Source organism: Lithobates pipiens, unplaced genomic scaffold (genome assembly GCF_037356315.1).
Source record: "Lithobates pipiens isolate NorthernLeopardFrog02 unplaced genomic scaffold, aLitPip1_a1.2 Scaffold_25, whole genome shotgun sequence".
In the NCBI taxonomy this organism is placed as follows: Eukaryota; Metazoa; Chordata; class Amphibia; order Anura; family Ranidae; genus Lithobates; species Lithobates pipiens.
The window spans coordinates 43,766,217-43,779,009 of NW_027507787.1; the positions used below are offsets into that span (position 1 = coordinate 43,766,217).

The 12,793-nt window shown below is 39.5% G+C and overlaps 1 protein-coding gene across 1 annotated transcript in view; it reads left to right on the forward strand.

The window, feature by feature from the left end:
- Window positions 1–11,053, forward strand: part of LOC143929873 (beta-microseminoprotein-like) — an 83,327-nt gene extending 72,274 nt beyond the window's left edge. Inside the window, exons 3-4 of the mRNA XM_077453833.1 lie at window positions 569–674; window positions 10,832–11,053. Of these exons, the coding sequence (XP_077309959.1) occupies window positions 569–674; window positions 10,832–10,943 (218 nt within the window). The 3' untranslated portion in view covers window positions 10,944–11,053. The remainder of the gene's footprint in view (window positions 1–568; window positions 675–10,831) is intronic.
- Window positions 11,054–12,793: the final 1,740 nt, after the last annotated feature.

Here is a 12,793-nt window from a genome sequence, read left to right on the forward strand (position 1 = left end):
TTTCCAACCACAAAGCAAAATATAAATATTGCTGCCACAGCAATGTGTACTCACTTCTTCAGCCGCCCTCTATGTAAATTTAAAGGCAGGAAGTTGAGGCCTGTAATAAAGCAGATCACCTGCCTATTTTTACCTCTCCTGTGTGAGCTAAGCCTAAATGTGGTGGCTACATTCATTTTTTTAGGCTTCTTTTTACCTGGCGTTCTGGTTAGTAACACTGCACCTGTTTATGGTGGCTCCACTCTATGGAGGAACACTGGAGACACCCTTGGACAACAGCATTGTCATTCTGGGGAGAGGGTAGTGTTAGATGTACTGGCAGAACTAAGTCTAGTTGTATATTCAGATAAAAAACACTGAATTTATGACCTCATCCTTCCTGCAGAAGCTTCCATTTGACCCATATTAACATAACTGAGTAGCTTTTTGGAAATGGAATGTTTATTATACTTTTTGACAGAGACCTTATTAGTAGATTTTTATTTGTTTCTTTGTTTTGTTTTCTTTTAAGCAACTCTTAAGCAAAAACTTTCTTTTTTAATGATATACTTATCTTATATGTTTGCAGGATGTGTTTTTGAAGGCAAGCTACATAAGCTTGGCAGTCAATGGATAACAAAGGATTGTATGGATTGTTCTTGTCGTTCTGATGGCTCCATGGGTTGCTGTACGAAGTAAGCATTATTTTAGTTTTAATTGTTCAATCCAAATTGAGTTTCAAATATACTTTAAAATTATACAAAATGTCTTTTCTAAAATGAGAACCAACTGTAAGGTAACGTACAGCCTTGAAATAAAGGACATCTACGAAGTAGCATTCGTCTCAATGTATGTTTACTTCAGAATATGCACTGTACAGAGGATCACACCTTCCAAGGGGTTGTGATCCAGAATACAAATTGGTACAGCTTTTTATAAGAAAATGATAACATTACAGTGTATGGCGGACACAAGCACAAGTTACAAAATACGCAATACTTTCCAGGATAATCTATTCCATATTACATATGGTCACACTGACCAAAAAACAATAACAAGATAAAGGTCAGTTTGACAGGATAGAGATTAATTAAGACAGGGAAAAATTATATTATAAGCAGGGACTTTCCATAAAAACATTTCAACATCTTTTCTGGGAATAATATCCTTTATCATCTTATTGGCAGGACATCTCATGTCATCCGGACAGCAAGATACACAAACAACATATGTGTTGCAACATTTAAGAAATATCAAAATAATTCAGAAACATTTTACTAAGAAATACATTCTTATATTGAAGGGGAACTCTGAGTAGTATACAGATATGTGCTACATATATTTTTCATATCTTCACAGTCCCTCCTATGTTCATAATTCCTTTGTGTCTATGCACCTACAAGCAGCAAAGAGACTGAATATTACTAATAGTTGGATATGCACACATGCACCTATCTCTCATAAGACTATACCTTTGCTAGGAGTACCCAGCACATTGGCTGAAATAGAGAACAGTGCACATTTCGGAGATGTAAGCAAGACAATGATTGACAGAGTTGTTTCACTCCTATTGTTCACCAATGTTCCGATGAGAACCCCTTCGGTCTGTATAAACTTTACTCGAGTATATTCACCTGAATTGCTTACTCGGGGGTTTCCAAAGTACTACCAGATCGATTGGGAATTCCAGATGTATGGATGATGCTGAGATCAAGTAAGGATACAGCATAGAGCACGGATCGATAAAGGACCATTATTCTCAGAAATTATGTTGAAATGTTTTTATGGAAAGTCCCTGTTTATAATATAATTTTTTTGCTCTTTCTTTTGTTAACCCAAAAGTATTCATTATAGGTAAAATATTTTTATCAAGCAAATTTCCCATGTTTTGTTATTTTTCTTATTACTCTAGTCAGAAGTGACAAAAATTTAGAACTCCGGGACTAAGAGCTCTACTGTTTACCTCTTATGGCTGTGTACCAGCAGCCCAGTACATATATATTGAGATCTCACTTTATTCTACTCTCAGAAGGACGTCTCCTTTCTGAGTGGTAATAGGCTAGTCCCTATCTCAACTCCCTATTCCAGAGAACATACAGCAGGTCATTCACCCATTTGTGGCTATCCACTGAAGGCAAACCTATCCGCCTTAGGACCACAAACATTCCCAAAAACATCACACAAAAATTCAACATTCACCACCTTCTATTCACTCATAGAAATTGTGGTACCTGCTTTTTACACATCCCTGAATAACACAACTATATTCATTGTCATTTCTGGGAGTAAGAAGAAAGGCAAGTAAATACTTTTGCATGCTTAGTCTTTACCTGGTACCATTAACATTCTCAGTAATCATACATAGACAGAATGCAATAAAATCAAAAGGAACATGTTACCTTCTGTGTTCCACAAGCCCCACCCGCCTCCTCAAAACCACACAGAAAAGAAAGTACTTTTTAATATGAGAAATAAAAATTTTCTCACCTGAGGCCTCTTTGATGTCCCTCCTGGTGCGGGTTGAGAGCCGATGGCGGAGCTGCAGACAAGAAGACTGTTCTCGGGGTCACCAAAGTAATGTACAGCCTTGAAATAAAGGACATCTATGAAGTAGCATTCGTCTCAATGTATGTTTACTTCAGAATACGCACTCACAGAGGATCACACCTTCCAAGGAGTTGTGATCCAGAATACAATTTGGTACAACTTTTTATAAGAAAATGATAACATTACAGTGTATGGCGGGCACAAGCCCAAGTTACAAAATACACAATACATTCTAGGATATTCTATTCCATATTACATATGGTCACACTAACCCAAACACAATAACAAGATAAAGGTCAGTTTGACAGGATAGAGATTCATTAAGACAGGGAAAAATTATATTATAAACAGGGACTTTCCATAAAAACATTTCAACATCTTTTCTGGGAATAATATCCTTTATCATCTTATTGGCAGGACATCTCATGTCATCCGGACAGCAAGATACACAAACAACATATGTGTTGCAACATTTAAGAAATACCAAAAGAATTCAGAAACATTTTACTAAGAAATACATTCTTATATTGAAGGGGAACTCTGAGTAGTATACAGATATGTGCTACATATATTTTTCATATCTTCACAGTGACCTCTCCACTTGGTATTTATATGTTCTCCCCGGGGTCAAGTACCATCTAGCTAGCAATTTGTAGTTAATTTCGATTGTGCTCATGTCCCAAACATTCTTATATGAGGCTCCAATCATCTTCTCAACTTGGCAGTCATCAAATTTAAAGCCCAATTCTTTTTCCCATTGGTCTATGTAAGCCGGTCTTCCTTGTCCTTCAAAATCAGATAGTATTCCATACACTTTTGATATTGCATTTTTTAGTGGCTGTTGTATATAGCAAAGCTTTTCCAAGACCATCTTTTCCCCTTCATCTCGTATTGGATGTGGAAGTGCTTTATTTACAGTTGATTCCATTTGTTTATCTTCCATCCTTTGGATTTTTCTATTTCTTGTCATGTTTTGGTCTTACCCATTGTGATAACATCTTTTAGTTGAGGATTATTTATTTTCCGTGCGGTGAATATCTCTCTCCCCGGTGGAAAAAAATTGATTCCCGTGAGGGCCATTAAAGGAGAATTATACTCCCATTTTTCTTTTCGATACACTGTGTCCCAGATTTTAAACATTTTTGTCAGGTCATGTGTGTCCTGATCCAGTATCCTATATTTTCATGGTACCCAAGTATTTATGTGTAATATACTTCTACTTATTGTGTTTTCTATCTCCACCCACCTTTTCCCACTGTTTTCATTTGTCCACTCTATCATACGTGCTAAAACTACTGCTTTATCTTATCTATTTATGTCTGGGGTTGCTAGTCTCCCATGTTCCCTTTTCCTAGTGATAACTGCAAATTTTAGTCTTGGCTTTCTATTTTGCCATATATAGTTTATCAGCATTTTTTTTATTGTCTTGAAAAAACTCTGCGGGATCCCTATTGGTAACACCTGAAATTTGTAAATTACTTTTGGTAGAATGACCATTTTAAACATATTTATTCTACCTATCCATGATATTGTGCGTGAGCCCATTTTCTTTAATTCTGCCTTAACCTCATTTATAAGTGGGATGTAGTTTGTTGTATAAAGTTTTTCAACCGTTGGAGTTAATTTGATTCCCAAATATCTTAATTCTTTTTTTTACCCACGTAAATGGGAATTCTTTTTGGAGAGTCAAGGCCTCACTTTCCTCCACTCCTGTATTTAATATTTCTGTTTTAATAGGGTTTATTTTAAAATTAGAGTTCCCCATATTTTTTTTACTTCTTTAATTATATTTGGCAGAGTCACCTTTGGATTTGTCACATACATCAGTACATCATCTGCGTATGCCGCTATTTTATGTACCTTCTCTCCAACTCTCACCCCTCCTATATCCCGATCTGATTATTTAGTAGAGTCACCAAAAAGGATTCCATTGATAAAACATACAGGAGAGGCGAGAGTGGGCAACCTTGGCGCGTTCCGTTACACATCTCAAAACTGGGTGACAATCTCCCGTTAACCTTCACCATCGCTGTTGGGCCATTATATACCTTTTTAATCAACTGCATGTACTTTGGTCCTATTTCCAGGTGCCACAATGTATCCATCATGAATCTCCAGTCTACCCTGTTGAATGCTTTTTCCGCATCTATTGACAGGAGTGGAGCTGGGGATTCTCTTGAGTTTCTCTTACCTAACAACAGGATTGTTTTTAAACTATTATCTCTCCCCTCTCTACCTGGGACAAAACTGATATGGTGAGGATTTATCCAACATGGTATTCATTTTTTTTATCTAGTGGCCAAAATCTTTGCGTAGATTTTTATATCAGTATTTAATAGCGCAATGGGTATATAACTCAAGCAATTGGTTTTGTCTTTCCCCTCTTTAAGTATAATTGTAATGTGTGCCAACAGTGATTCTTTTCTGATTTCTTCTTCTTCACCTATACTGTTTAAGTATTCGCATAGCCTGGGGATCAAAAGATCTTGGATTTTTTTTATAATATTTAATCATAAAGGCATCTGGTCCTGGGCTTTTTCCAGATGGGGTATCTCTCATAGCCTGTTTAATCTCTTCTTGTGTAATTCTTTTTTCCAAATCTGTTATTTGTTCAGGTTGAATTTTTGGTAACTTTCCTTTTTTCAGGTAAATTTGTATCTTCTTTCTTCTAATTTCTTTTTCTTGTTCCGACTCCTCTTTTATTGAGTATAATGCACTATAATAGCATTGGAATGCTGTTGCAATTTATGATGTTTTCTTTACTAATTCTCCCTTTTCATTTTTGATCTTTTCTATATAATTCATGGACTTTTACTCTTGCTTCTTATGACTTTGTTCCAACTCATATATTTCTTTAGTAATTCTCATCATAGCTTTTTTCTGTTCCTGTTTTTTTCCCTGCCCCGATAGAAATTTACCTCTAATAACAGACTTGTGAGCCTCCCATATAATTGCTTTCGATATATCTGGAGTATAATTTTCCCGAAAATATTTTTTGATCTCCTCTTTTATAATTTTTGACTTTCCTCATCTTCCAGCAGATCTTCATTTATTCTCCATGTACCTCTGCCCATAGACTTTCCCTGTAATTTCATCTTAACGTCACTGGTGCATGGTCTGAGGCTGTTATTATCCCTATTTTTGTTTCTGATATTTCCTCCAGGGTTCTGTGTTCCACCATGATATAATCCAGCCGGGAGTATGTTCCATGTACCGCTGAGTAAAATGTGTAGTCCTTTATATTTGTATGTTGCAATTGCCATGGATCTACCAATTGGTATTCAAAAATATTTTTTTATTTTCCTTAATTGCCTTATTTCTCTGTCCATTGCGACGAGGTACTATCCATTTTCTGGTCCATGGGGAAGTTAAAATCCCCTGCTAATATTAATTTACCTTGCTTAAATTCCATTAAATCTTTCAGTATACTCGCCATATAATTTTTAGGATTATTGTTTGGACAGTATATATAAGCAAGCGTATATATTTTATATTATGCATAGTCCCTAAAAAAAAAAAAGAAACCGTCCTTCTGGATCCACTTTTCTTTTTTCAATTTCAAACCGCATATTTTTTCCAAAACCTATTGCCACCCTGGTTGCCCTATTAAATGGCGAATCTCCATAAAACCATGTTGGTAGATTTCTTGAATAAATTTTAATATTTGAATCCTGGGTAATATGTGTCTCCTGTAGGAATACAATTTCAGCCTTATCTTTCCAACTCTCGTAAAATTATATGTCTCTTCCCTGGTGAATTCAGACCGTGGACATTATAATTCAACATTTTTATACTACTCATGCCCTCTATTCCTTAACCCAATCCCCACGCATCCCCCCAGGGGATCCCCCTGACCCCCATTAAGGGGGTACGGGCCGGGCCCCTCGCGGGGATACGTTTTTTATATTTGAGTCTTGGGAGATATGCATCTCCTAAGGGAACGCGATTTCAACTTTATATCTTTTCAATTCTTGTAAGATTTTATATCTCTTCCCTGATGAATTTAATCCTCGGACATTGCAGGCCAAGGCTTTTATACTATTCGTATCCTCCAATCCTGGTCTATTCCAAGCATGTCCCCCCGGGAGACCCCCCCCCTGGCCCCCCGCGGGGACACTCAGGGACATCTTACATCTCAACAAGGCAGAGGGAACCAATAGTCTTCTTAAAACAAACCTCATCCCAACCTTACCTCCCTTTCACCCCTCCCCCTCTCCCCTCTATTTCCATATCCTTACCCCAACCGTTACCCCCCCCTTTGTTGTTGTTGTTGTTTTGACCTCATGGTCTTTAGAGCAGGTTAATATTTTATTTTGTGGGGACCTCCTTGTCCCCCCTGCTCTTCTTTACCAGAGGTGGAAATCTATTTAGCACACTGAAACCGCCTCATTGTTCACTTCTGGCGCTATGCAAATTAGGACTTCATGTGCCGCTATGAGGTTGTTGCTAGAATTGCATGCACTCGCTTCATGGCATCACTAGTAAAGTTGTCCTAAAGACTGCAGTAACCTATTGTCTTATTACAAAGGGGGGGGGGGATTTGGGACTTTAAATGAGGCACATTATATGTACCTCAATCCCGAGTATAAAGTACGTAGTACGTAACCAAAAAAGGGGGATGTGGGACTTTAAATGAGGCAATTGACTTGTGGAGGTAGAGTGGTTGGTAAATATTATTTATTTGTAGTAATATAAAACAGATGACAAAAGTATTTTCATATATCTGCACATACACATGGCATAAACGTAATAAATACATATATGTCAACTTGGCAGCACATGAGAGATAGTAAGTAATAATAGAGTATAATACAAGGTATTTCCTATTAACAGGCATTGGTAACCCAAATGCAAAAGAGCTGCTGTAAGATAAATGCACAATACACATGAGTGGTTACATACTACTCAATGAATTTTAAATGTATAAAAGATATATATGGGCCAGTGAATAAGTAGTAAGCCAGGCTTGACTGAGCACCCCATGGAAACTCGATGCATTTCATGGCTATCTGCCATTCATCAGGAGTTGGGTACAGAAGTAAACTGTAAATATTCATTAATACTACATATTCATTTGTATGTTTTACCACTTTAAGGGGAGGAAAGACCTCATGGGGAGAAAGAAATATATACTCACAGGTCGGCTATAAAACTGTACTTTGCTGGCAACGAGGAAGATGGGACCTCAAATGGTTGTTTATTGTTTCTGGTGGTTAGACTAAAATACAGTACTTAGATTTTTGTAATGATTGAAGGAATTATATTTTATATATATATAAAACAAGAACTGACCTCTAATGGCCAATGCAATATGCAATGCTCAATGCCACATTCAGTTCAGTATAAAGGAGTGCATTTGTTGGTTAGAGTAATACAAAGACACTGATAAGGAAGGAAAGGAAGAAAGAGAAGGAGAGGAAGAAGAGAGATAAAAGAATAGAGAGAGGCCTAATGGTGATAGGGAGACTGGGGTGACCTAGGTTGGAACTCATATTCTAGTCTAGTTTGACAGCTGGGTCCACTCTGTATCAGGAATGCGGACAGTGGTTTCTGTATAAATGAAGCCCGCAAACAGCGGTTAGTGCTTAGTTTCCCACTCAGCTATCAGTTCACACTGCAGTTAAGAAATGAAAGTCTTTATCAAACCCTAACATATACAGGGCTGCTGTTAGAAATCATAGGGCCATATACAACCTACCTGACAGGACCCCCGTACCCCGGCCGAAAGGGACTGAGGACAGTCCCTTTCTCTGTAGCCTCAGCTGCACAGATGAATGAATAGGAAGCCCTCTGAGGCTTCCTGCTTGTTCACAAATGGAAGCATATCAAATACAATTTACTACGCATCAGTGATAAATAAGCACAGTGATTGGTACCAATTGCTCACTGTATTAATGCAGGAAAGGAAGGGGCCAGTAAATGACATCCCACTGTGTGCCCGCAGCAGCTGCCAGCGGGAGAGGAGAGGAGGGAAGCTGCCAGCATGGGTACACAGGGGGACCCAGGCAGCTCATCGAAGGGGTGCATGTGCTAGAACCAATCCCACTGCAGTACAGACAGTGGGAGGAAAGAGTAAGAGCAGCACTGCAGGGGGAGAAGAGAATTCATGTCTGCATTAAGACAGTACAATCAGACCTCCTGCTCAGCAGGTGCCTGGGCCCCCCTTTGGAACTGATGGGGCCTGGGCCCAGTATATAAGGACTAGCTGTACAGCCTTATTAGCCGCCCTGAACATACAGTATGTCTTCTGTTACATCTCATGGGGATTCTAACAACATCAACTGCTCAAGCCCTGAAGAAGGAGAAGACCTTTCCCGCAAAATGTGCTGGCTGTATTTTATTCTCCTAACCAATAAATTGTTTCACAAATATTTTAAATTATATGAGCTTTTGTAAAAAGCACTTCTCAATACTCCCTAGTTCCTTAACCAGTTCCCGACCAGCACATGATGATGTACATGGCACAGCAGGCAAACTGGCGTACAGGTACGTCCAGTTGAATTTGCCGCCCTACCATCGCATGCGTGCCGCCGGCGGCACACATGTGTGCCAGTCGGGACCCCCGTGAGTCCGGTCACGGGTCCCATGGACTCGATCCGGATACCCGCGATCGTCTCCTGGAGAAGGACAACGGGGAGATGCCGTTGTAAACAGCATCTCTCCGTTCTGCCTAGAAACAAGTGACACTGATCTCTGCTTCCTGTGATTGGAGCAGAGATCAGTGTTCACTAGCACACAGCCCAGCCCCCCACAGTTAGTAACATGCCCCTAGGACACACTTAACCCCTACACTGCCACCCACTGGTTAACCCCTTCACTGCCAGTGTCATTTACCTGGAATCACTGCATTTGTATAACACTGATTGCTGTATAAATGACAATGGTCCCAAAAATGTGTCGAAAATGTCCAATGTGTCCGCCATAATGTCGCAGTCACAATAAAAATCGCTGATCGCCGCCATTACTAGTAAAAAAAAAATTATTAATAAAAATGCCATAAAACTATCCCCTATTTTTTAAACGCTATAAATTTTGCGTAAACCAATCAGTAAACGCTTATTGAGATTTGTTTTTTACCAAAAATGTGTAGAAGAATACGTATCGGCCTAAACTGAAGAGAATTTTTTTTATAGATTTTTGGGGGATATTTATTATAGCAAAAAGTAAAAAAGAATGCATTTTTTTCAAAATTGTCGCTCTTTTTTTTGTTTATAGCACAAAAAATAAAAAATGCAGGGGTGACAAATACCACCAAAAGAAAGCTCTATTTGTGGGAAAAAAATGTCAATTTTGTTTTGGAGCCACGTCGCAGGGCCGCGCAATTGTCAGTTAAGGCAATGCAGGGCTGAATTCGCAAAAAGTGGTCTGGTCATTGGCCTGCAAAATGGTCCGGTCTGAAAGTGGTTAATGGAAGAAAAATGTGGTTTACATGGACAAAAATACACTACATCATAGGTGTGTATGTGTGGATTGCAGACACAATCATGTTCACTATGCAACAATCCCTCCCCCACTGAATAAACCTCTGCTGGGGTGGGGTTTAGTTTTGCACATTTGGTGCTAGAGGACCATGGGCACAATTCACTAAGCAATCCGTTATTGCATCAGAGTATGCAGTAAAATAACGCACAGCGCTCAGAAAAAAAACTGTAATTCACACATAAATTCTCCTTAAAATCTTGCATGCGTTATCTTTCTGAATTATACCTTAAATACCTTAAAAAGTGTAAGGCAGCCAGCAATTTAGTCATGGCTGGTATAAATGGCTTCTCTGGGTTGAGTTGGGTTTAAAGCTTCATGATAAGTGGCTTGGATAACCTGAAATTCTGCAGGGTATCCGCATCCATGAATTGATCCAGCACTGTGTGCTCCTTAAAACATCTTTCCTTTAAAATGACCACTTGCGATCTTCTGCGTTACTTTAAATTCCAGAAGACTGGATTCAAAGGGCTCCATCATCTCTGTTATGCCATCTTCCAGCCTCCAGCAAAAACTTCTGAATGAAATCTAGCTGACACCTGCTCCAGCTTGCACTTTACCACCTTTTGTTTTAAACCAATCACTGAGGGGCTGACCATTGCCATAGTTATCGCAAGCTTGGACCAGTACTTAATTACTACATGCATTTGTTTCCTTGTGAATTTACTTTAATGCCTCTTTCATGCAGTATTTAACAAGTGTTTTTGTTGTTTGCGATAAATACCGCATCCAAGCAATAGTGAATTGACATCTTCATTATCTCATTACTCTATATGGTTTATACCTTTACACTTATCTCATGAGTCTTGCTTTATTCTGTTATTAGGCTCGGCTTACCCATGGACTTTGACAGAAACAGATGTAAATATACTGAAGATAAGAAAACATGTACCTGGAGAGTGGTTTCCAAGGAGGATCCTACAAAGGATTGTTATTAGCCCGTGGTCTACTTTAATACTTCCACCATCACCAGGGCAAGAGATTACACAAGATAATGTAGAAATACATACTGTACGTGAAATAAGAATAAATGATGACAATGTCTAGATGTTTGTCTTGCTCTTGTCTTTTCTGATGTAAGGTAAAATCAACAGGTGCCATTAAAACTCCAGTATAAAGACATTGATCCTGTAGAACGGGAGTCAGCAACCTGTAGATCACAAACAGGTGACTGGTAGATCGTGGTCTGGGCTTACTGACCCGCCATTCCAGAGCATTAAACAGAGTGCAATGCAGAGGGACTACATGTAAAGTTGGATCTGTAGTGGGGACGAAGAGCCGCTTAAGCCAATGTCTCCTCTGTAGTACTGGCTCCTGTCCCATGCAGAGTGATACCAACTTATCCTGGCTAACGGTCTCCAGAGTGGTGCCAGCAGCAGGGAGGAAGAGATCTTCAGGTCAGTGTGAAGCAATACACCGGGCATAATAGTATAGGGCTGATTTCACACTGATGTGCTGCTGTTTACCCACACCGCGGGTGCAGTGTACCTGCAGCTTTCCTGCGGGTTTGATGCACTTAGCCATAGACGTCAATTTATATCCTGTGGGTTAGGTGCACTTTCTGAAAGTGCACCAATACTCCCGAATTCAGGCGTTTTTGTGCACTTTCAGAAATTGCACCACACCTGCAGGTTATAAAGAAGTCTATGGCATATCGCAGCAAACCCAGGAAAGTCACAGATGCACTGCACCCGTGGTGTGGGTAAACCACAGCACATCAATGTGAAAGCAGCCTTATAGCGGGCTCAGATCCAATTACATTTGCAGTTTGAGGGGTGGTAAAACCTCATAGTTGTATTTTTACCACCCCTGCCACAATTGCACCCTCTTTAGCTGCAGTGGCCAGGGGTGTACACATGTCACATCAGGAGTTGTACCTCCTGTCATGGTTGGTGGGTGTAGCTACATTCAAATGAATGAGACTGCTCTGCAAGTGCACTGCCATCTTGTGCAGTACGGCAAACAAGGGGTTATAGCAGGCAGCATTATATTACTTTCTCACAACCTGCTTTAACCCCTTGGATCCTGAAAAAGCATGCCGTTACAGGGGACATGCAGAGTAGCCCCATTTAATTGAATGGGTCACAATTGGTAGGTGGTAGCACCCACCAAATGCAATGGGGGCTTAACTCCTACTGCAGAATATATATATATATATATATATATATATATATATATATATATATATATATATATATATATATATATATACATACACACCTTTGGCTGCTTCCTCAGCAGCTAAAGAGGGAAGGGAGGCAGTAAAACTGTGACTCAACCGCAGGGTTTTACCACCCCCCAAGTTTACTTGTGAATGAGCCCTAAGAGTACCACTGCAGAATGCAACTAAGGGCTCATTCATAAGTGCAGCAGGCACTGCTGCTCCTCTGAAAAGCAATCTGAGTGTGTTTGACAGGTAGTGAGAAGGTGTTGCCTCCTCACCTCCTGATTGCCATGCAGTACACACGATTGTGACGCAGTAGTGCAGTACACGCGATTAAAGGTTTCAGGTGTGATGAGGCGATACTGTGCCTGGTGATCTTTGAATTCACCCATGTTGTTCAGGTAGATGTCCACCTCTTTAACACCCTTCCTGCCCAGACCAATTTTCAGCTTTCGGTGCTCTCACACTTTGAATGACAATTACTCAGTCATGCAACACTGTACCCAAATGAATTATTTTCCTTTTTTTCCCACAAATAGAGCTTTCTTTTGGTGGTATTGGATCACCTCTGGGGTTTTTATTTTTTGCGCTATAAATGAAAATTTTGAAAAAAAGCGCATATTT